General features: G+C 38.7%; 1 protein-coding gene across 11 annotated transcripts in view; it reads left to right on the top strand.

The window, feature by feature from the left end:
• NCOA2 (nuclear receptor coactivator 2) overlaps positions 1 to 23,967 on the top strand; it is a 188,560-nt gene that overhangs the window by 128,593 nt on the left and 36,000 nt on the right. For all 11 annotated transcript variants that reach the window (XM_085221244.1, XM_085221240.1, XM_085221246.1 and 8 more), the window contains 7 exons: positions 6,207 to 6,310; positions 10,857 to 11,034; positions 12,431 to 12,616; positions 13,442 to 13,543; positions 13,661 to 13,801; positions 17,084 to 17,231; positions 19,122 to 20,391. In XM_085221244.1, the coding sequence (XP_085077370.1) occupies positions 6,207 to 6,310; positions 10,857 to 11,034; positions 12,431 to 12,616; positions 13,442 to 13,543; positions 13,661 to 13,801; positions 17,084 to 17,231; positions 19,122 to 20,391 (2,129 nt within the window). The remainder of the gene's footprint in view (positions 1 to 6,206; positions 6,311 to 10,856; positions 11,035 to 12,430; positions 12,617 to 13,441; positions 13,544 to 13,660; positions 13,802 to 17,083; positions 17,232 to 19,121; positions 20,392 to 23,967) is intronic.

Raw genomic sequence — 23,967 nt, 5'->3', positions numbered from 1 at the left:
ATGCACTGCAGGAGATTTCAGCAGCCTGATGATATATCGTGCATTAATGTTGAAAAGATAAACACATTTGGAGAGCACAGGAAGGCCTTGTGTTTTTATGTTAGCAGAATGCTTCCTAATGAATAAGAACGTGCTGCTGGCTTCACAGAGCCATATGGCAGCTTTTCTAATTTTAGTTCGGTGCAGATGCATAATTCTCCCTTGTTTTACCTCCGAAAACCTTCCTGAGATGTCGCATAGTTTTTCCCGTAAGACTTGATCTATAGTTTCTGAGTGAAAAATGCATTCAGGAGCCCGATGGCTGCTGTGCTCCGGACAGATGGATGCTGTGTGATGAAAGAGCAACCTCACCGCATAATTGCCACCCCAAAATAGCAGCTAACTTTATTCATAGGCATGGGATAAGCCGGTCTTAAAATTGATTACTGAAATAGCTGCTGTTTCTTAGACACTGGTCTTTTGAGAAATCGCTTGGTATGAGGGAGAAAAACCAACTTGTGCTGAGGCAACAGGAACCGACTGACAGACATGTGTGTGCGTGGTGCCGAGTGCTTTCCCTGCGGTTAACCAGGCGTCAGAACAGCCTACACGTCGCTTGCTGCTCTGCTTCGTCACGTGTTGTGATGCAGAACCACTCGCATTACCGAGTACAAACTCACTCTTTTCCTGTTTTTTTTTTTTTCTTTTTTACTTTTGCGTAGCATTACTCCTGTGGAAAACCTCCTGTCTGTGACCACAGTCAACATTAATACTTAGCAATCATCATAAGTAGTATTAATTTATTATTTTCAAGGGTAATATCAACTAAAACATATCAGTTTGCTAAGTATTATGTATTCCATTACACAATAACATTGCTTTCTAATGCAGTATCTGACTGCCTTTGGCCAGTTACATACTTTTGCTATTCCTTTGATTGTCTGTTTGCATTTTACTTTTGCACTGCAATTCAGGAGATGTCCTAAAGATCACACAGGGTGAATACATAAATGCAAATGAGGTAAAGTAAAAGAAGTTGGTGGATGCCTACCAGAAAACGGAGAACATGACTTGTTTTCCAGACAGTTGCACTGTAAATTTTAACTGCGTGTTTAAACATGATATAGCATTTACAGTTACTTTCAAGTGATGTTGCCACTACTGCTGTATAAGGTTCTTTGTTCATTCGTGAGATTATTCCAACATGAAGAATTGAACTTCTTAGTGTCTCTTCTAATAAATCTCTTTGCTTATATTTTGCTTTGCTTATATTTTGCTCGTATTTCTTTTTTACCTATTAAGATAAAGCGAGATTACATGATTTTAAATGGGTATGGCATACCAGTAGTAATTCCAAAAAATTATTTAGAATGCAAATTATATAGGGCACCAGAGAAGAACTGTTTTAAACAGTGCTGAATACTAAATTTGCACCCACTGCTCCAGTTTTTTTCTCTTGACCTCTTTCCTCAGCCATTTGCTGAACATGGGTCCTGCCCTCTCAGTGTTTCACTGACGTCTCTCTTTTGCTCCTCTTGTTCTGCAAAGAACCAAAAGTATTTCTCCAGTGACAAATGTGTGTTGATGCAAATGTCCTCTTTCAGGGCATGCTTCATATTTTTGCAGTCCCTAAAAGGGGATTGTTCTTATGAGAGCTTTGTTCTTTACTTTGAAAACACATTTTGGTTTTGCCAAGAGTGTGAAGGGGGAAATATTTCTGTAGCTGATTTCATTAAGGAAGTTGGAGTCAAGTATGGATAAGGACAAAGAGAGCTTTTGGGATAGTCCCACTACCCTGTCTGCCCACCTGTAGGAATGGAGGGTTTAAAACCCAAACAAGAGGAGCTGAGGCCCGTCAGCAGCACTTCTGAGCCTACTGTATGTACCCAGTGAGAACCCAGAGAGCTTGGGCTGGGTGGAACTGAAGGAGAGAAAGTCAGGAAGACTTCCTGAGTTTAAATGTAGCAGGAGACTTGGAGCTATTGCTTTTGGCTTCTTTTTCACTGATTTAGGAATTTCTGTTAAACTAAAGTGATTTCACAAAGGTTTGCTTTCAGAATCTGGAAGGAGTCTCAAATTAAGCTTGAGGCTTTCCCACTGGTAAATTTACCAGAAAATGTTTGTGAAGGGTTTTTTTTCTCCTCTTAACTCTGCGTATTAACATAGAAAAGTAAACACCAGAAAAATAACCAATTGAAAATATTAATATGTGTTTCAGTATGTTACTACTTATGCAATTACAAACATATCCACAATTTAAACTGTAAATTACATCACTGAAACGCTACATAATTGGATGTATATATTCTTTGTAGAATCTCTCTCAAGGGTACTTCCATTTTATGTAATTCTTTTTTACTCTCTAGGCTAAACTGTTAATTGAGCAGAGCTAATAATTATGTATATATAATAATTACATATATATAACAAGTACGTGTGATGTTTATTGCTTTATAATTTAGATAAAGCACACTTGATCCTTGGTAGCTTGTTTCCAATGGATGCTCCCTCTCCCATTTCATACAGATGCTGCTGAATCTCTGTTCTGTGCTGCCTTGCTCAGGGGATACCTGACGATGTTTCCCTGTGGTTTACAACAGGGATGGAGCTGTTGCGGCACAGCCATGTAATGTGGCTGCAGTGGAAAAATCTGGCGGCAGTGGTTAGTCGTGGGGTAATGCCACTGGGTCCCTATGGGGCTTGAAAGCCTCTGCAGCTCTTTTTCTGACCCCTACCATTCAGAAATCATTCATCTATGCAGAAATAATAAGCACTCTGTGCTTCTGATCTGTTTTTAGGCCCCCTAGTGAACCTAAAAAAGAGGGGAAAAGTGGAAAAAGGAAAAACAAACTTCACATTTTTGCACCACCACCTGACTCCAGAAGTTGGAAATATTAATAAAAGCAAAAATACAAACTTGTGATTAAATACATGAGTGTTGCCAGCACTAGAAATTCATGCACTGGTTGTTCTTTTCCAGCCTTCCTACAACAAATTCTCGTTCCTAGTTAGCCCCATGTGCGGTATCACGGTACCAATTGGCATTTTGAGTTCTTCCCTTACCAGGACAGTGCTGCTGACCATCTTTACATACACTATTCCTGTGTGTGCTGACTGATGCTTTAGGAGGGGTGTTGCAGTCCAGTCAAAATAGGGTAATTTACTGCACTGCTGAACATTATCAGTAGCTGCAGTTCATTGCATCAACATAAGTTACTGCTGGACCTGCTTTTACGTGGCTGTCTGAGGCCGTGCTTTCCTATACAGCGCTGCTTAAATAAATGTACAGGGACTTGCGGCCTATTCTAATGTGTAGCCTATTCTAAGCACTCTGGCCACTAAGCTCCTTACACAATTAAGTTATAGGCCCAATTATAAAGTGCATCATTTGGGAGCACATGTGATTTATGGTGCTTTTTGTTGTGCCTAAAAAAATATTGTGTGGAGCAGAGTGTATGTTGTTACCAGTAGGTGGGTTAGTGATGTGTAAATAGCATTTTCTTATTTTTTCCATTAGTTTTTCTTGTAGCAAGCAAGGTATTTATTGATCTTTTGGGGTTGGGCCCTATGTGGGCTAAAGGAAAAGGAAGTGGAAAAGTCAAATGGTTTTGAGGGGCAGCTGAAAATAGAAGTGATCAGGGATCCAGGTGTCAAAATGAGGAAGTGGAACCATAGGGAAAAGTGGGTGGTTTACAGAGACAGACTGTGATGCTTGGTGGGTCCTTGCTTTGACCTGGTGCTGCAGTTTCTGTCTTAATTACCACTAAAGTCTTTAAAACATTTTTATTTGTGTAAAGCCTTGCCCTGCGCATAAAAGAGTATAATTATTTTTATGGAGATATTGTTAAAATATATAGATATGTTGTTTGGGGTTTATCTGAATTCTGTGGTTGTAACAGTGGCAAAAAATGCTCAACAAGTATTTTGCATTAAACAATAGCTGATGAAAGTCTCCTTTGTAAATCTATGAAGCCGGGATGTGCCATGTGGCAAACATGCCCTCATGCCGTTGCTGTGCCACATCTGCAGTCCGTGTATCACAGCGTATGCAGGATAATCCCGTGCTCCCTGGTAGTCAAGATGCTATCAATGGCTGCAGCGGGAATAGAAAGCAGGGAGATGGTATCCGTATCCATTATAATATTTTACAGTGTGAAACCAGGGCTCACTTTATGATACCAAGAACAGATGGGAAACAAGTATCATTGCTGACTTTATTAAAAGCTCAGCCCTATTTTTAGAATCTTTTAGAATTCGTTTTCAATTTTTAGAATGTGTTTTGAGAACTGTATCATCATGTGGTGCCAACTTTGCTATACCGTAATGTGTGAAGGACTGTTCAACTTTTTTTCCTTACACCTAATCTCTGCCTTTTGCCAAAAGAAAAATAAAAAGACACACTTCTATCCTCAGTGCAAACCAGAAGTCAAGATCCTGATCGGTTAAATTGCCAGAGAAAGAAATTATGTTTATTTCTAGTATTTATTTCTATCTGGGTATTGTAATCTTAATGATTTAAATTATACAAGTCTTAATAGTGTCTCTTCAGAAAGCTTGTTTCTTCATTATTCACAATGGTGTCATATTGTGTATGAACAGAGAGAGAGGTGAGGTGCTGTTACAGGCTGCCCAGAGAGGCTGTGGATGCTCCGTCCCTGGATGTGTTCAAGACCAGCTTATATGGGGCCCTGGGCAGCCTCTTCCAGGGGCAGATACGGAGGTTGGTGGCCCTGCCTGTGGCGGGGGGGTTGGAACATGGTGATCCTTGATGTCCCTTCCAACTCCAGCCATTCTATGATTCTGTGATTAGAGGACAGCTAAGAAAGTTCTGACTCTATTTGCTTGAAAGCAAGAAACATTAGAAATCCAGGACGAGATGGTCTGAGTGACCAAAGCCTCACTGTCAGTAGGTGGTCACTGGTAGGAAAACATCCAGGGGTTCTCTGAAGCAATTCCTTCACTTTGTGTCTAAGCATTGTCTAATTGTGCTTATGACCTTGGCCAAGAGAAGAGCTCAGAGGAGATTTGACTGCAGAATTGTAGATCTGCAGGCAGTGGGAGATCCTATAGATTTGGGTACATTTTAATTTGTATGACCAAATCTTTGATTTTCACCAAGTGTGAGTTTGCAGGGACATGTTGATCCATCTACACATGGAACTTTCAATAATTCCTACAAGTCTTCATTTATTCAGTCACTTAGTCAATGACTTAACATTGTAGAATGACTATAAATTCTTGTTATTGTAGTTTCAGTGGGATTTCATGTTTATTAAAATAATTATTTCATAATACTCAATATAAAAAACTTCAATAATTTATTGTTCTATATTTCAGCATAGTTCTTTTACATAATTACTTGAAAAACAAATGAAAGTTGTTCTGTGTATAGAATGAGAAAGAAAAAAATTCTCATTTAACTTAAAATGTACATAAAATATGTATTTAGCACACTGTTGTTATTACTTTTATTATTTTCTCTCTTAAATGCTGATATCATTCCTAGAACAGAAAAAATAATATGCTCCATTACCTACTAGGAATTATAAGCCCTCTTTATTTGAAAGCTGTGTGTATGAAACATCCCTCAAATTTGGAGTAGGGTATGATCTGTGATACTGTGTACTACGTATTGCAATGTGTAACATTCTACTCCAGAAACCTTAAATCATTCTTCCTCGTAATTTTTAAGCCTAGCACCTGAAGTTATACATACTTCTAATAACGTACTGGTAAAGTGGTGTGAAAACAATGTGATAGTAAAAATGTGGGCAGAGGTCTGGGAATAGAAACCAGACCACCGTTTCACAGAATTCAAACAGCAGATTGCAGCCTTGAGTTTTTCCTTCTACAGTGATGATGGAAAAGTTGTGCAGCTGTGAGCTCTGCATTCTCTGTGGGACTGGTTCTTAACACGCCTTGTTCCTGGCTGTTACTCACTGCACCTCTGTAAGGAGTCCTTGTCAGCGCCCTGAGTTCTGTTTTGTAGTTTAGGATTTCTAGCAGAGAAAAAGCAGAAAGGATTTACTTTGTGTTTTCAGACTTCACAACTGAGAAGCAAATGTGATGGTTATGTTTCTGTTGAATTGTGTTGGGAGATCATTCAATCTCATATTCAGTACTGTTGCCCTGTAACTTTCATACATAGTCTCGATTTTTCTGTGGTCTCTTTCTGTCCCTTAATTAGTACTGCTCTGTCATTTAATGCATAGTTTTCTTTATTGCAGAAAAAGCAGCAGCAGCTAATGAAGATGAAGTGCAAAAAGCAGATGTGTCATCTACGGGTCAGAGTGTCATCGACAAGGATGCACTTGGACCAATGATGCTTGAGGTGAAGAGCGCAAAATTCCTTTATTTAAGCCAGTTCTGCACTCCCTTGGATGAAGAACAGTGTAAATGAAGTGAAATAATGCAGTTGGAGGCTGCTGTACAAGAATGGTCAAGCAATGCAAACTATTCTGACTATTTAGGATTATGGGATTGATGAGCAGCAGTGTATTTCTGCTGGGGTCGGTGTTGAAATTCTCCTTAATTCAGGGTGGGGAGAGACAGAGAAAGAGATGATTCAGTTGCTTTATTATACAGTCTTGGGGTTGGTATGTGCGTGTTTTATTCATGCTAAACCATGACAAATTTGGGAGAGCTGCTGTACCTGAACAATGACTTACAGATACAGTTGTACTCACATGAATAATGCTTCCTTTAAAATTGCATGTCATTGCTGTACAGTTTTCATGATTTATTATCCCAGCATTTCCAGCTTTACTCTTTTCCCTCTGGAACAGTAAAGTAATCTAGGAGAGCTTTACAGGATATGTATTTCAGTTCATTTAGTAAAGATTTCTGCCTGATTCTAGCTGTTATTTTCGTAACCAAAAGGCTGCATGATTAAAACGTGGCTTCTAAATGCAGTAATAATAATATTGTGTAGTTATACTGTTAGGGATCCTCATGTCATATGTTGCTGTCCTTTGGTGCTTTATCTGCATAAGCTCACTTGCAAACTGTTTATTCCTGTTCTGATTTTGGGCCTTATCTGTAAGAAGAATAAACACTACTTCAGATAAAATAAAACACAAGCCCTGAATCTAGCTAGAGGAAGAAACTTTGGCTGAAGTATAATTATACTGTCATTTCTGAATGTTGCAATAGCAGGATGCATGTTTTATCAGTTTTAAGTATTTGTAGTATCTTGTGTGATTTCTTTGAGGAAAATATAGTTGTCTGTACTACATAAGAAATAAAGGCTCCAAAATCATAGTACTAAATATAAGGAAGATGAGACAGGTTGGATTGAAAACATTCTTCTTTGAAAAGCTGGAGGCATTAAATAATTGATCTAATTTCATATTTATTACACACGCTCCCTGAATTGAATGTTGTTACTTTTGCTATCATAGTTAAACATTCCTCTCTTGCACTGCCATGTTAAAATTTATCTTTAAGTTCCATTAATGTAATTGTAAGGACCTGTTTTAATCTCAGGGAAAATAAGGATAAAATGATTTTTTTCCTAGCTTGCCTCAGATGATTGGTTACTGCAGCAGACATCACACAGAAAATCATCCGTCTGTTCATTTATTCCATTTATTTTTCCTTCAGAGTAAAACCATTGCATATTAACAATGAAAGATTGTGGAACTAAATTAATAAACTCTGTTCCTCTGGTAATAAGAAACTTAGAAGGACTGAAAGTTGTTACACATTTGCTGTGAAAAGACTACAGATAGTTTTGAGGGTATTTATCTCTTTAAGGAAATGCAATTAAGTGATTTCATCTTTACAAAACTCCTTTATACAATCTCTTGAAAAATTTACTCTTTCTCCATTGCCATATAGTAATAAAAATGGCAGCACTGATGAACACTTTCTGACTTGATTTGGTTTAGAAACATAATTGTCTGTTTTTATTAAACAATAAAACTGAAGAATCCTCAGACTAGCTGAAGAAAGTGAGTAAAATTCATCACGCAGCTGCCTCTGAGGAATATTTTAACATATTTCTTCGTTAAAGCGGAAAAGTAGATATGGAAAGAGTGTAAAAAATAGTCAAGAGAAAGCCAGCAAGAGCTCAAAAAGAACACAAATTTATTCTCTGTTCCAGTATATCATCCCAAATATATCTTCTTGTTCTCCCTTCCATCGTGTTGCCCATTATTTGCTCCCCCATTATACTGATAGCTCTAAAGAAAAGTGTGCTGGTCTTCAATATTGCTCTTGTTGGTTATTGTGGTGGAATACATCTTGGAACAGAATTAAGAAATCATTGCAAAAATGGAAGCTTCAGAAATATTTAAGTGGCTTGGCGCAGTACTTTGCTCAAAAGCCTACTGGTATCTAAAAAATCATTTTACAGTGACTTTGCCTCTGAACAGAAAGAAATGGGAGGGTGGCCCATAGGGCCTATTCCCCTGCCTGCGCTGCTTTGGGCTGGATGACTACTTTTGTGATCAGCCCAAGCAGCAGCTCTGAGGAAGCAGCACAGAGCACTTCCTTGGCAAATAAGGTGCTGTAGGAGAAAACAGTAGGGAAGACTGAGGGTTATTATGGGATGCCAGTAACTAATAATCTCTTTCTTGCCCACTCTGCCTTTGAAAGTCTTCTTAGGATTGTGATAAACATCTGCTCTGGCTTTGATTTCACAATCCCTTTGAATTGATGTAAGCATGGACTATGGCCAAGCAGAATGGTTAAGTCAAACCCATACCCTTCTGCCAGCTCTAAAAGCCATGTGGTTACACGGTGGGCAAGTGGAGGGGACTGATGTGGCCAGCATGTAATTTTCCTGTTCTTATATTGAGTTTTCAGCCAACTGAGCTCCCTAGTCCAGCTCTTGATATTCTCAGAAATGCTGCTAAAGGAGGGGGTTGTTGTGGTGTGGAGGCAACTAAGCCAAAGAGGTTGTGCTTCCCTCAGCTTCAAGCAGTGGTGAAATGCAGTTTAAGACACTAATCAATAGCAGAGACTCTGATAGAAAATAACATGAGAGCCTCCATTAATTGAATCTTGTAAATTGTTAGTAGTTAAACCAAATAGTCAGCGGGAAAATGGCATGGATGTTATGAAAGCCCATGGAAAGGAGGGAGCTCAACTACAGGAAATGAATTAGCAGGAGGAACCAAGATGATCAGAAGCAAAATAGCAATAACAAAAAGCGAAGTCACAGATTTTAATTTTTGACAGTTATCTTCGTTTAGAAGAAAAGTATATATTCCTTGCATAGTGGGTCCAGCTTGAGCAGGTAGCACAGGGCCAATGTCTCTGGGAAAGCCGATTTCACAGCCTTTGAGCAGATCCTTCCCACACCTGAGCACTTCTTTGGTGATTTATTTTACTTGTATCTCTGTGAAGATCTCTATGTTGCAGCCTGTTTCTGTTGCATCTTGTTCTTCACCAGTGAACCTCTGAGCAGAGCCTGGCTCTGTCCTCTCTTGGTCCCGCAGATGGGTGACTGGGAGCAGAAATATGATCTTTCCTCTTTTGCACTGTCTGGATCAGCTAACTAACCCTCAGTATTTTTCAGAGGTATCTGTAGCCTGAGAACATAAGAACTGCCTGTTAACACCAACGTGGAAGTTGTATCAAATGCAAGTTTGGTCATATCAGTAAATACCACATGTCTATATGCACTTGCTGTGGCTGCTCCTCCTTGTTAGGCTGTTTTGCAGTGAACTGAGTTCAGGTTTAATATGGATCTGCTCACTTCAAAATCGGATAAATCACTATTTACCAGTTTTACAGATTTGCTTCTGTCACTGAAGACGCAATATAGGGTTTGCGGGTTTGAGATTGAAAAGGGTGATTTCCCACCACCTTTTTAGAGCAGTGAAAAAATCAGGCAAAGCTGCAGGGCTTAATTGGTAACTGAATGCTTAGATCAAAAGCTTTTTGTGTTCTAAGTTTAAATCCCCTTTATGTGCTCATATGACATGCAGTTAGTGGGATGTACCCTAAAATGTTTCTAGCTTGCACAGTCAGGCTTGCATCTTAAGATAAAGAAAGTTTGCATGAGAAGATTTTCCTGATACTCAGATTTTTACTTTATCCTGACAGGTAGGAGTGAAGTAATATTTGGGTTAGGTTTCAGATAGCACACAGCAGGCGTCTGTGAAAGAGTCCTTTAGCCAGGTTGTCACTGTCAAAAGAGATAAGGAAGGGAAGCCATCAGTGTAATGTAAGAAATGCCTTATTTAGATGCTTCTGCTCAGAAAATGTAAGTCATATAGAATACTGTGGAGCTGAAGTGAAAAGATGAAATTAAACTGGTGTCAAATAAGAAAAATAAGAAAACAGCCCTGTGGGCAGGAACTAAAAGTGTGGGATCCTCTTTGCACCCCACCACCTGCTGTCATCTGCAGGGCAGGCTGGGCTCCTTTTCCCTTCCTTTTTAACCCCATGGGTCTCACCTTCCTGGCTGCATGGGGCCTACTGCTCTGCAGATACCTTGCCGGGGATGTCAAGGGAGCCCTACTTACTGCCTTGTGTCAGCAAGTCCTGCAGTGACTTCCTGGGCTTCAGTACAGGTTTCCTACTTCATAGGCAGGCAGCTAGGTAGCAGCATCTTCCTTTGTTTTATTTAGTTTGATTGGGTTTCTGTGTTTGTTTTCGTGTATGGTTTTCATTATAGTGCAAGGTATGCGTCTGTCCTTCTGTGCTTTTAAACTGGTTTGATATAAGTAAGATGAAGTGTTCAATATGAAACGTGTACTTTGTTATGACAAGAATATAAGAACTGGGATGGATTCAGAAAGATCAAGATGTCTTCTGAAGAAAGTATTTTTTTTTTAATATCTTTTTGTCAGTCTGATTGTTTGATATTGTGTTTCTCTCTCCACCCAAACCCTTCCTCTCTCTCTGTCTTTTTGTTTTCCTCTCAGGCCCTGGATGGGTTCTTCTTTGTAGTGAACCCAGAAGGTAATGTTGTGTTTGTTTCGGAGAATGTGACTCAGTACTTAAGGTACAACCAAGAAGAGCTGATGAACACAAGCATATATAGCATCCTGCATGTAGGGGACCACAATGAATTTGTTAAAATCCTGCTGCCCAAATCTTTAGGTATATATGTTTTCCTCTTATCATACCTTTACTTATTTAACTTTGGTTTCATAAATCAGCATTTCCGTAACTTAGTTAATGTACTTCCACTACTTATGGCTTTGTCATATACACTATTTCTTCTTAAAATATTATATCAACTGTACGAGTAATTTATATTTTTCTCAAAAGTACCTTCTTTACAAAGTTGGCTTCTTTGTTAACTGAAATTTTTACATGAATCTTTAGAGTGAATCACTAAAAATCAGCGTTTAGCCCTGGTAGCTCTCTATCTAGGCTGTTTACCTTAAGACTGTCTAAATAAAAGAGGGATATCTTCTGCAAAATCAAAACATTCTTTACGTTAGATCTTTTATTTCAGTGGTTTCAGTCTCACTGATACTTCAGCTTATCTTTCTTTCAAAACCAGTTTTTGTTAGTTGCAGCCATTTTTGCATATAGATTAATATTGGTTTTAACATCATTATTTTTTGGAGGAGGTGCACAGAAAGAGAAAGTCAATACAGCACTCCTCATTTACTCACAGCAGCTTAAAAAGTATTATGTAATTCACTTCAGCATGTTATGACTTTGCTTATAAACCCCTGAAGAATTGAAAATGTAACACTTTTAATGGCTAAGCCCCATAAATTACTGCCTTTATTGCATTTTATGACTGCAGAGGGCAAGTGAAGAGTATTTTAAATATGACCCTGCTATTTCTTTATGCGGTATTACATTAATTTGTTTTGACTGATGTCCAGAGCCTATATTCGTGCATGGCAGGATTTTGTTTCTTTTTTTACTTACGTTAAGCTCTGTGTTGAGGTTTAGTTTTATCCACCACTGCACGCAGGTAATTCTCATCCCTTCAATCTTTCCCATTGCAGCTGAGGCTATGTGTTTCAATACAATCCTGATAGCATTGCATCTTGTTTTTATAGAATGCATATGAGTTTATTTTCTTCCTATTTCTAATCTGGACACTGATTCTTATAAGCTATTGCTCTTTGTGTTAATCAGTTTTGAACTCAGCAGACAGCTCCTACACCTGCCTTTTCTCTTTCAGGCATATAAACTAGCATACCTTCCCAGAATAGCTATCACTCTAGTCTCTCACTTTCACATGCATGAATGGTGAGAATTTTACTCTGCTTTTCTACTGCTGCCATTATCAGTTGTTTGGAAAGGATACAATGGCTGTACAACTTAGACAGCGATGTTTTCAAAATATGAGAATTTTATAATTACCTTGTTACGTGCTGGTTTGGGCCCTAATATTAAAAGTAGATTGTTGTTGTTAAATCAGCTTGTTTCCTGATCAGTTTACAAAGCACCTTGATTAATTTCCTGTGGATAAGCTGCAGAAAGAACTGCTGCCAAGTTTATCTCACTTTATGATCTTTGCTTTGCTCAGTGAATGGGGGATCTTGGTCTGGTGACACTCCTAGGCGTAATAGCCATACCTTCAACTGTCGGATGCTTGTAAAACCACTTGCTGATTCTGAAGAAGGCCATGATAATCAGGAAGCACATCAGAAATATGAAACTATGCAGTGCTTTGCTGTTTCTCAACCAAATTCCTTCAAGGAGGACGGTGAAGGTACTTTCCATTTGTCTTAGTACTTTCTCTTTCCATGCTATCTCAGATAGTTACGGGACAGCAGTTTTGGTGCAGTCAATAAAGCAACCTCTGAATCCTGAAAAATAGAAAAGTTTTCATTTTCCCTTTTTCATTTAACTGTGGAAGTTTACTTTTGTCTTGGATTATGAGTGTATACTCTAACGTGTACCCAATTTGCTCAGTTTAAGTTGCGAGTAACTCTGTTTACATGAATGAGATATCCTGGTTTTATACCTCTGTAGTTGTAAGAATGACTGGAAGAAAGATTTAAATTGGCAATTTTTTTAGTTCTCAGAATGCAAAGTCAGGTGTGGTTCACCATTTCCTTTACCTTATTTTCCTTATTACTTCAGCAGGTACATTTCCTTAGATTGTATTTTAAGCATTCAGATAAGTAAAAATGATTTATTTTGAAGCTGCTACCTCAGGGACAGAAGAATTTGGAGCATGTTTAAGAAAAGTATTAAAGAAATGTGTTCTCTGTGTATGCTTATCCTTCAAGTGGTTGAGCTACTAGAGATAGCATAAACATGTGCCAATAACTTTGGGCCATGGTGGAGCCCTTGAATATTTTATTTTTTTCTTTAAAAGAAAACAAGCACACTCTCCTGTGATGCTTAATATTGTAGGAATTAATGAAGATGTAAAACCACTGAGTTCTATGTATCTTTGCCCTGGTATGCAATGCTATTCTCGGTTGAAAAATAATCAAACAGCATACTGAAAGTACTTTTGAATTCTTTTTGGAAACAAAACCTTCTTTATCTATACAAATATCTAAAGTAACATTTTCTTTCCTTTAAGATTTGCAGTCTTGCTTGATTTGTGTTGCAAGAAGAGCCCCAATGAAGGAAAGGCCACTTCTTCCTTCATCAGAGAGCTTTACTACTCGCCAGGATCTACAAGGTACTGTGAAAGAGAAGGGTTTTTTTAATATCTTTGGTTTGTTTGTTTGTTTGTTTGTTTGTTTGTTTGTTTCCTTAAAGGAGAAATTGCTGTTATAAATGTTTCATCTAATCTCAGGCAAAATAACTTCACTGGATACTAGTAGCATGCGAGCAGCTATGAAACCTGGCTGGGAAGATTTGGTGAGAAGATGTATTCAGAGGTTCCATTCGCAACATGAGGGAGAAATATCTTTTGCCAAAAGGCATCACCAGGAAGGTTAGTTTTCATATTTTTAGCACTTTCCAAGTTTAAACTGTTTGCTATTTATGTCTATTAGTTGTGTTCTCTTTGTTATGTCTACATGCAACAGTCAAGCTTCTGGCAGTCACTTTTTCAAACTGATTTCCCTAACACACTGATGGCTCTCTCTAGAGAGGTTTTGCACCTCATTTCTTTTACCCTTCTTATTTAAACTGTGCCATGTTGGAGGTGGCTTTATGTCGTGAAGTTACTACAGTTATTGTAGAATGCAAGACTTTCCATGTTGCCTTCCCATTCACTACACGGTGTGCTTCAGAATCTCAGCTTACACGATGAGATTGTTGACCTGCATTCTATTTCACTGAAAAAAAAAAAAAAAGGACTGTCACATTTCCTGTGAGAAATGCTCACTGTGGATTATCAAAGATACAGCACTAGTACTGTCGGGAGCCCTACATTGTTGTATTGTATCTAGCTGATAAGTGTTATAGGATTCTCCACAAGCACTTCTACTCAGTCAAGATTATGGAAGTAAGCTGTAGGAGGGTAATACATTGTGACAGGTTCCCCAAGAGGTTTCTGCGGTAGACTAGGTGGGAATTATTTTTTTTTTTCATAAATCTCTGTCACTGCTAATTCTAATAACACATTTCTAAACAAAAAACCCTTTATAAACCACTACTCTCAAAACCAGTGGAAAATAACTGGAACATTTCCAGTGTAGGGGCATCAGTCTTTGGCTCGTGTTTGTAGAACAGGATTTTCAGGTGGCCTGTAACAAATGATTGCCATGGTCATTAAACAATGGAAACTAAAATGTAATTGGAGTCTCAAATTATTCCACTGAACACGTACACAAGCACATATATCCCTTTAATCATGCAGTTTTAGTTAAGTATTCTTTAATAAGTTGTGCTTTCATGAAATCTTCATGTTCAAAATTTGTCAGCTCAAAAATACAGTGGTATTTTGTATTACAGCTTTTGGAGTGTATAAAGTAGGAATGCTACAAGCTCACAAACTTATGCTGTTATTTCAAGCAGAGTTGGATGAGTGAGTGTGCAATTAAAGTTGTAGTAAGTAAGGATTTAGAGAGTAGTTTCAGGTATGGATCCATCTGCAAAGATGTGATTTAGGTGTTTCTGTTGTGGCATCCAGCCATGTCTTACTGCAGTCCTCTTCAAAGGATTCCAGACCAGATTAGCACCTCTTAAACACAGTGTTGAGGTTTGAGTGCCTCCTCTCTGTTATGTGCAAGTTGATAAAAAATATGCATCTGGGAGCTTTAACTGCATCATTTTGCAAGAAAGGCTTAGGACAGTCATATGAACTGTAAAGTTTGTTGAAATGAGGGGACTCTTCTTGTGGAAGTGAAGAGAGTAAGTGATAAGAGGAGGAGAAAAAGAACTCTGGAATTGTTTTGCTGCAGTAGAGATGAATAATGGCTAAAATGTTTACTTCCCCTGCCCTGTAGCATAAAAAGAAAAGGCATATTTTGGGCCAGAGCATCTTTCCATTTGACAGAGGAATCCCTTGCTTTTTTTTTTTTGACTCTTAGGTTTTTATTGTGGTTTGGGAATAGAGGCAAATAAAGTAGCAGTCTCCTACATGTAATTCAGTGGTACAGTGGGAAAAAAAAATCCACATTAGCTTGATAAACAAGAAGAAAACAAGAACCTTTTGAATTAACTCCCAGTAAAAAGGGCAAAATATATGGCAAGTTTTTATTGGCTACAGTCAGAAAAATAGCATTTCCTCAAGAGGAATATGGAAACATTCTTGTTTGCTTAAAGAATTAGTTTGGAAAATGATTTAAGAAGAGATTTCACTTGTATCCTGTTGGCATTGAGTATTGGAATTTCCTGATGTGGTATATGCTAAAGTTAAGAGCTTTGGACCTTCTGGTGCCCAAAGGTTAAACTGAAACAATGACATACCTAACAGTGAAATTTTGCTCTGTATTGTTTCGCAGTTGTAGGTTTTTGTTTTTCTCTACATTTTTACACTGAAAACCCCCTCTGGTTGTTTAAATTGTGCTTCCTGTTTTCTCACTGCCTAAATAATACTTTGAAACCTTGCAGAACAATATATAACAGCGGAGAGACAGGGAAGAAAAGCAATCACAATGCGTCCTGCAAGACTGAAAACCTGGTAGCTCTGTAGCAAAGGCTATTTAAGGAAACTGTCATTTCATTGTTATAGAAAGAATAACAAGGTATCAACAAAAACAACAACAAAAAACAAGCAATGACATGAAGATCAGATAATAATTATAATTTAAAAAAAAAAAGACAGAAAATGTGTCTGCATGAAAAAATAGGAAATTAAAGGTTTTTGTAGTGCTTTGCTCCTCCTTTTTCCCTAATCAACTATATGAGCATTCTGAATTAGAATTAGTATTTCTATCCTGCCATACCTGCAATCCTAATGTAATGTAGCCTTTGATCTTTGGAAATGATGAGGCTGGTTTCACTGATGGCAAAGTGCTAACAGTAGAATCCATTAAGATTTGCTTTTTCCTAACATGATTTCCCATTTTAATTAAAGAAATGTCACAGAGGGTTACAGGAGTTAAAGAATTTAATTTGGTGAAGTTCAGATTTACACTGAAACCTTAAGGGCTGCAGAATACTGAAATGCAGTCCAATCTAACAGTAGATGAGGATAACAGACTCAATTTTAGTTTAGGTAATAGTAGTAGTAACTTTTTCACTTATATATTGTTGTATTATTTCTTTTAAAAGTAGTAATTTATTATTCCAGCTGTTCTTATTTCTTATTATTCCTATGTAAGAGATTTATGTAGTTTTTAAATTAAAGAATTATTGAGAGTAACTGCTATAAGATAATTCAAGCAGGCAATAAGGAGGAGAAGGTAGACACTAATGGAAAAAGATGATCTGGAAACTAAAGGCACTTGCATTAATCATCTTGATGTAGGCGATACAGATGAAAAAATGTATGAGCAACAAAGAGAGTTAGAAACACATTTGATGGAAAGCAATATGGACATCAAGGACTTCTTGACCCGCTCCTAAAATAATTTGTATTTCATAATATCTGTCCTATTATTGCTGTCACTCTTCGTAAGTTTTCCTTTGATCACTCTACAGTACGTGGGCTCCTTTATTTTATATGCATCATCACTTGTATTTATTTTCTAAATTATTCTTCTGTTTTTCTGAAAAACTACATGATGCCTGTGGTATCAGTGTTGATAGATTTAGAACATGAGTGACTAAGCTATCTGTCTCATCGTTTCTCATTAATGACTTCTGTTGTTTTGCTTGCTTGCAGTGCTGAGGCAGGGACTAGCATTTAGTCCTGTTTATCGGTTTTCCTTGTCGGATGGCACTATAGTTTCTGCCCAAACAAAGAGCAAACTCATCCGTTCTCAGACTACTAGTGAACCTCAGCTTGTCATCTCCTTGCATATGCTTCACAGGTAATCCTTGTTTGTTCCGCCCACACTCTGCAGGAGGAGGGGGAAAGTACAAAGTTGCCGGAGCAAATAGATTGTTTTAGGCTGATGGACCATCAGTTGACCTATAACGGATAGCATGAAAATGAAAAAGTTTTTGAAATCAACACTTACAGTGGGAGAAGACTATTTCAATATTACAGCTGGAAAAGATTATTTCAGTATTACAAGCCACACGCTGGATTTTCACATCAAGATCTTCCATTAAACAAAAAAAAATCTTTACTGTCTTGTTCTTAATTTCAGTATTTTAATTTCCTGTATTTCGCTTAATAGGCACAATAAACTTTCCAGATGTAATTAAATTTCAAAAACTTAGGAGGGTTAAATTCCTGTAGTTCAGAATCAGTTGCATATTGGGTCTGGGTCTTCTTTAAAGAATATATTATGATTTTTAGAAATGTGTTCTAGACAAACTGCATGGTTTAACTCCTTGTCTCTCCTCATTTGTTGTCTTTCCTTTTTTTTTTTGTGCATGGAGTAGTGGGTTTTAACCATCCAATTCTGAGAAATGCCACCACTGTCAGTCAAATAAATAGATTATTGTGGACCTCAGAAATACAACATAAAGTTTGAATTGTCATTTTTGAATTGTCAGAATTTGTTTCGAACTTTATTTGCTGATTTTAATTACCATGCTGTTTTTGTGTAACCACAGCATCACTTCTTTTTTGAGAAAAAGAAAATAAATGGGATTAAAACTGAAATCATTGTACGGAGGCTATAAATTTGAAACTGACCTGACCAAAAGCTGTCCAAAATTTGTTCTCATGCTTTAACAAAATGGGAAGGTTTATCTCTGCTTATCTTGTGCAAGTAGGAATGTTCTTAATGTAATCAAAAATATATATTAGGAATATCCCATTTGCATTTGTTTTTGGAAGTCCAGAGTTGATTCAGTTTTTCTCAGACCCTTTTTTTTTTTTCCTCATCTACTTGCCTATAGCTCTTTTATAGCTTTTAGTATTTGGGAATAGGTCTTATTTTTCTGGTTTCAGTTCTAGCACAGAAATAAAAAGCATTTTGCATCCTCCTGTAAGCTAATTAAAATCTACTGAGGAAAAGAGAAATGAACTCTAAATGCTCTCACAAGAGCGTATTTTTTGTGTATATGTGTCTCTTTTCTGTTTCCTCCATCTTACAGCCTTCATCTCTAAAATACGAATTTCAGCTTTTATATGTGATTTTTTTTCCTTCCTCTCCTTTTCTGAATGTCTGTGCAGGACTAGATTGCTAACAGACTATTCCCATTCTGGTGTAGCGTCCAGTAGTTGTCTTGGCTCACATGATTTTTTGGAGCAGTCTCGAAATACTCTGGCAGTGTAGAAATGGGACTTTTTAGACTTTTTTTTCACTATGAACTTGGAGGGCAAATAGCCCACTCCAGGCTGTGCTAGGGCTAGCTCACAGATTTCCAAAGCTCCATCAAACAGCTGTCTACAGCTGTCTTGCAAAATATGTATTTGTTTGGGTCATATGTTTGAGACGAGACTTCTCTGTTATGGAAGTTAGCTTTTGCTGAACTGTAGAGGAAAGAAATACATTAGAGGGAGAGAGTCTGAAATTATAACCTATCTGCATTTCTAATGACTTTCATTTAAATGAGGTCTAATTTTGTTTTTCCTCTATTCCGCTGATTTGTTAATGAGCAGCAGAAAAACCATACTGTTAATGTGCAGCCATGTTGGTAGCTGCATATCACGTTTGTCAAAATGTCGATTTGTTTTTAGTTGTAGGTTTGCTGTGTTATTTTAAAGTGAGGTTTGGGGTTTGTTTCTTTTTCTGTAACGTAATTGCAAGCTGGCCACTGTCATTTTATCTAATGGATTGTTTTTTCTTCCCCTTGCCACATAGAGAGCAGAATGTCTGTGGAATGAATCAGGATTTGACTGGACAAGGAATGGGAAAGATATTGAACCCAATTAGCTCCAGCAGCCCTGCCCATCAGGCCATGTGCAGTGGGAACCCAGGTCAGGATATGACCATCAGTAGCAATATGAATTTTGCCATAAATGGCCCAAAGGAACAAATGGGCATGCCAGCAGGCAGATTTGGTGGTTCAGGGGGAATGAACCATGTGTCAAGCATCCAAGCATCCACTCCTCAGGGTAGTAACTATGCACTAAAAATGAATAGCCCCTCTCAAAGCAGCCCCAGCATGAACCCAGGGCAGCCAAACTCTATGCTTTCCCCAAGGCATCGCGTGAGCCCTGGAGTGGCAGGCAGTCCTCGAATCCCACCTAGTCAGTTCTCCCCTGCAGGAAGCTTGCATTCACCCGTGGGAGTTTGCAGCAGCACAGGAAATAGCCATAACTACACCAACAGTTCCCTGAATGCCCTTCAGGCCCTCAGTGAGGGCCATGGAGTTTCTCTAGGATCGTCGTTGGCTTCACCTGACCTAAAAATGGGAAATTTACAAAATTCCCCTGTGAATATGAACCCTCCTCAGTTAAGCAAGATGGGAAGCCTGGACTCTAAAGACTGCTTTGGACTCTATGGGGAGCAATCGGAAGGTACAACTGGACAAACAGAGAGCAGCTGCCATTCAGGAGAACAGAAAGATAACAGTGAGAGCAGCGTACCACCGGCAGTGAGCAGCGAGAGACCTGATGGACAGAATAAGCTGCATGATGGAAAAAGCCAGACAAAGCTCTTACAGTTGCTGACCACCAAATCGGATCAGATGGAGCCTTCGCCTTTGTCCAGTACTATGGGAGATATCAGCAAGGACTCCACGGGAGGGTTGCCTGGGTCTGGTTCGGCACATGGAACCTCACTCAAGGAGAAGCATAAAATTTTGCACAGACTATTGCAGGACAGTAGTTCTCCTGTAGATTTGGCCAAGCTCACAGCAGAGGCCACAGGAAAAGAACTGAACCAGGAGTCCAGTAGCACAGCTCCTGGTTCAGAGGTGACTGTTAAACAGGAGCCAGTGAGTCCTAAGAAGAATAATAATGCACTACTTCGCTACTTGCTAGATAAAGATGATACTAAAGATATTGGTTTACCAGACATACCCCCAAAACTGGAGCGGTTGGACAGTAAGACAGACCCTTCCGGTAGCACAAAGTTAATACCTATGAGGACGGAAAAAGAAGAGATAAGCTTTGAGCCTAATGAACAGGTAAGCAAATCTTTGTATTATGTGTAAGTCAGATGTTCCAAATCTGCGTTCCCTCCTTTCAATTTTTTTTCCAAACTTCCTCTGCAGGTAATTTTTCGACACTTGAGGCTGTTTATAAGTAAACTTATCTGTGTTTTGAAATCCAGTGTTTTGAAATCCAATCTTCACTCAGTTTCGCAGTTTATGTTATTAGGTTGTGGTCATCATTCTGTCTAAAAGAGCAGAGTGGTTGCGTGATTGACAGGCTTAGCCTGGAAAGAGGAACTGAAGGCTGGGGAACTTTTCCCAGCTGGTAGTCAGACTAAGAGAAAATAGTGACAATTGTTGGGTGATGCTAACTAAGTGACAGCTTTTCCCACAGGCTGTTGTTCCCTGGCTAGATGGGCTTGTGACCTAGCCTAGCGTAACAAGCTGCACTTCTCCTGTTCAAGGCAGGTTTATGCCCAAGGACAGGAGCTGTTTAAAAAGAGTGATATCGCCTTGCTATCACATGTGCTTGTGCTATGCTTGCTTGATCTGCAAATTAAAATCAAGGCAAATAGGCTTCCTTTGGTTCAATGCCAATTATTTTTTGGTGTTGATGGTGTATCTTTTTTACTTAAAGTTTTATTTTCAACCCCAAGCCCTGTAGATTGTTAGCTGTTCAGTGCATTTCATTTCTCTCAGTACATGTTATTTTGCATCCAGTGTTTTTCAGGGTTCTGTGCAAGATTTTTTGTTGCTGTGCCACTCTTGTTAGGGCCTATGCTAAAAAAAAATCTCGATTTGTAGCCTTTGTGCAGAAATTCTCTTCCAAAATCCAAGCATTTCCTAACATTGCTTTAATTCTTCTGTTTCAGTAGAATTTGATAGCTATGTGCCTAGTAGATAGCTAGTTCTGGTTTTTATATCCATCGTGTGCTTTAGAGGAAACTGAGTCAAATTACACTTATTTCTATGGGGATTAATTCTCAGGCCTGAATATCAGTCATTCTGAATACAGCTAATATTTTGTTACTGCCTACAGATGGGGGGCTCAAATTCTCTTTGAAAATTTATACTTTGCTAAGCTAGAAAAACTTGGATAATTGAGAAACTCACAGCTAAACTGGCTAGAGTAAGCTATTGTAAAGATATCTAAATAATTTTATTTCTTAGTTCAGATCCTACACATTGAAGTCAATGGTATTATCTCAGATAATACTGGATTGAAAGCATAGATCCTTCAATCCTCAGTGTTTGATACTGTACAGGAATTTAGGATTTAACAGTCACCAGAAAAATTACATCTGTGTAAGTAACTGAGTAGATCAAAATAATGACCTTCAGATGGTTTGCTCTCCAAAAATAAAAAGTTTTGAAGAATTAAAATTTTCTCTTTCATGATCTCTCTGAAGAAGACAAAAGATAGCTTAGCTGTGAACCTATTCACAAAGGGCAGGTAGCTATCTAAAGGGAAGATAGCAATCTAGTTTAAGCTAGTCCTATAAGCTTCTGTTAGGATTGATGGGGGAAAAAAAAAAGGAGAGAGCAGTGGGGAGGACAGTATGGAATTTTCCTAATGTGTGTTTAAAATAGTGAAGGTAAGCTGCTGTCTAGCAATGTTTCTGCTGACTAATGGTAGCCTGGACAGCTACTTTAAATTGAGCTGCCTTGTCTTTGTGACTAAAGATAGGCAGGTTGAGTCTCACCCTAAATGCAAACATGTAACTGTAAGACTAACTTGAAAGAAAGAGGTCTCAGTTTCTTCAAGTATTACCCATCTCAAGCATTTGAAAACTGGGCTCCCAACATTATGAACTCAATAAAATGAGTAATCAGTTCATTTTTTATTTTTAGGCTTTATGTTTCTGAGGTCAGGGGTGGGTTTGTTGGGGCTGTGGAAGACAGACTGTAGGTGTATTACCCTGTTTAAAGTTTGAAGGCAGAGGTTCTCCCCCAGGAGAGGAGCTGGAGGTGCAGGAAGGGCCAGGAGCTGGGCCCTGCAGGAGCTGTGATATTAAGGCTGAAATGCTGGAGCCTGCTTGGTGCTGAGGCAAGGAGAAGCCAAACACGCAGCAGTCATGTACAGCTATTGGGTCATGACAGAGGGGCTTTTGTTGTTCATCCTAGTTTAAAATAGTTTTAAACGCTACTTAAAATGCAGTGCAACTTGGAGCTGAATAAACAAGAGAAATCCAGTACGGATAGGGGAGGAAATGGTGGGGAATATAAAATAATGTAAGCATTTGTCTAGCTGGAGGCCAGGCCTTTATACAAATAACCACTTTACTCCAATTATAAAATCACTGAAAATATTTAGCATCAAAAACTCTTCAGCTTTGGAAGACGGTCTCCCACAGGAAGTGCTCATTGCCTAAATTTAGATCAAAGCTGGAACTATTTAGTACAAGACTGGAACACAGATTCTTGTGCTAAATTCTTCCACTCTCCTGCGTCCTTTTCCCTCCCCCCCCCTTCTTCCTCCCGTATGTAAAAATTAGCTGTGTGCTTGTGTTACCTATTTTGCAGGTTTATTTAAAACTTCTCATCCCCAAGGAATGTTGTACTTTTAAGCAATTAGTCACTTGAGTGTGCAGTTTCTCTGGAAACTGCCATGGAGCGGCACTGGGATGGCCTCTGCAAAAGGTGCTCGGGGGCAGAAGAGCCATTACATTTTCTCCTTTTGCTTCTAGTGTGACTTTCTGAGCAGGAAATGCTTTGAAGTGCACCAGTGACCTAAAAATAGAAGTCTTCTAGGTAGTGTGTTTAAACATACACTTCTGTGGAGACCAGCAACTGACAGGAAACCTTTCTCAAATGGCAGTGTGTATTTCCAGGACCTCTGCACCTTTTTTCCTTCCTTAGTGTGATGAGGGTTATCGTGCTTTGTTAGGCTGATTGCTGTTCCAGTTCAGACCACTGCGGGGAAGAGGATGAGAGAGAGACCTGCGGGACTGCTGCTGTTGAGTACGCAAGCACTTGTGCTGTTCTCTGCTACTAAACAGGGAAAGCAGTGGGATTATAAGTTTTGCAGCTACAGATTTGTTCCAAAGGTTGTCCCTCAGCAGTGAGCCAGTCCAGAGCACTATTCTGGGGCTGCTGTGGCAGGACTTCACCCCTCATTCTCCTGCCATGTGCTCCTCTGCTTCTGCTGTCTCTCAAAACAACAGAGCACACACTGCTGCTGTTCTGGAGGGAGCCCATGATGAAGAATCAACATTTTCTGGCTGCTTTCCTCCAAACAAAGTAAAACAAAACACAATGGTAATTTCCAGGTTCTCCTTGCCCCTTAGTGGAGGCAATAACTGAATCTTTTTCATCTGCTCCATCACTAGGAGACACTTGAGAAACCTGCTTTATCTGACGCTAATGTTCTTCATCAGCTCCGACAGAGACAGCTTGGAAGCAAATGAGAATGTAGGGAAGCATCACAGAAACATCATGCACTGAAGAATGTTATCTATTGCATTGCAAAAGAAACATTCTGTTTTGCTATTTTGCACTGCAAAACTCTCGTAAAACTGGGTGTGGATTAAGATGTTCATACTACAGATAAAGAAGCCAAGATGTAGGAACGTGACATGGCTTATCCTCCAAGAAAACACTTGGCATAGT

This window comes from Meleagris gallopavo, chromosome 3, assembly GCF_905368555.1.
Source record: "Meleagris gallopavo chromosome 3, MGAL_WU_HG_1.1, whole genome shotgun sequence".
Classification (NCBI taxonomy): Eukaryota; Metazoa; Chordata; class Aves; order Galliformes; family Phasianidae; genus Meleagris; species Meleagris gallopavo.
Note: the sequence above shows the minus strand (reverse complement) of the source record. Positions and strands in the feature narration are given on the sequence as shown.